Source organism: Cynoglossus semilaevis, unplaced genomic scaffold (genome assembly GCF_000523025.1).
Source record: "Cynoglossus semilaevis isolate Cse_v1.0 unplaced genomic scaffold, Cse_v1.0 scaffold3369, whole genome shotgun sequence".
Lineage (NCBI taxonomy): Eukaryota > Metazoa > Chordata > Actinopteri > Pleuronectiformes > Cynoglossidae > Cynoglossus > Cynoglossus semilaevis.
The window spans coordinates 1-1071 of NW_007586346.1; the positions used below are offsets into that span (position 1 = coordinate 1).

General features: G+C 37.8%; 1 protein-coding gene across 1 annotated transcript; it reads right to left on the reverse strand.

Moving 5' to 3' along the window:
• Positions 1 to 15: 15 nt before the first annotated feature.
• On the reverse strand, positions 16 to 1051 carry LOC103399209 (tetraspanin-5-like). The gene is made up of 3 exons (XM_008337932.2): positions 905 to 1051; positions 776 to 823; positions 16 to 178 (listed from the first exon to the last, which is right to left on the reverse strand). The coding sequence occupies exons 1-3, from the start codon at positions 1049 to 1051 to the stop codon at positions 23 to 25; spliced, it is 351 nt and encodes a 116-aa protein (XP_008336154.2). The 3' UTR covers positions 16 to 22.
• Between the last annotated feature and the right edge of the window lie 20 nt (positions 1052 to 1071).

A 1071-nucleotide genomic window follows, 5' to 3' on the forward strand; every position in this document is an offset into this window, starting at 1 on the left:
TTGTTCCCCAGGGTGTGGAGCATTATGCGGGCTTGAACTCTTGAACTTTGCTGGAACTGACCTGCAGAAGCGCAACCCCAATAAAGATGCCAGCCACTAAGGTGAGGTTGTCCTGCAGCCACTTCTCAAACTGGGGTACACATCCTTTCACATTGATGTAGTCCTTCTGGTCAGATTCCTGGAGATAAAGAGAGAGAGAGAGAGAGTGCATACACATTACAGACGTCTCATTGCTTAAGTAGGAAACATCCAATGTACTTATTATAATAGGTAATATGGTAGGTAAAATATCAGGGGATGAAACTACATAAACTTTTATCACCAAAGTCAGATTTTCATCTCCAAAGATAATGACATTACATTACAATGCATTTCATAATTCATTTGATAATTCAATGAACAATTCAGATTATTACACTGTATGGTTAGGAAAAATGTATTTGTGGTAGGACTGTTTATGTGACAGTTAAGTGACAGCTTTAAGGCATTCAGACATGATTCATTCATTGACATTTCATAAAATAAGCAATATGTCATCCCAGTTTTGTTTTACAGTATTTATAAAAACACAAAAAGTTATATCATAAATTTAACTGCCCTGGAATTACAAGTGCATGTATACTGTAATTTTCTGTGTATTGAAAGAAACAAGATCACTCCCAATCGATAACTTAATTAAAATCTAAATAAACATCAGATAAAATTTGAGTTTTTAAAAAGAGAATACAAATTTCAACGCCTCAAAATAACAACAAACGGGGGATCAGTTACTCACGGGTTTGGCTCGAATGTCATATCCACACTGAGTGTTTATCACATCCTCCTAACGAAAGAGAACAAACGTGTTAATTCCCTGGAATCCCCAGTTACGTCCAGAGCGTTCACGTGTCAAGAGGATTCATACCGCCGGGTCCTTGGTGCAGCAGGAGAAGGGAACGCCACATTTTTCCCGACTTGGATTTGCATCAGTGCAGTTGAAATAGATGTTTTGGTTCCAGTCGTCTGCTCTGAAAGCACCACAGCATTCCCACTGCAGTCCAGAAAAAAACATAAATAAATATAACTGATGAT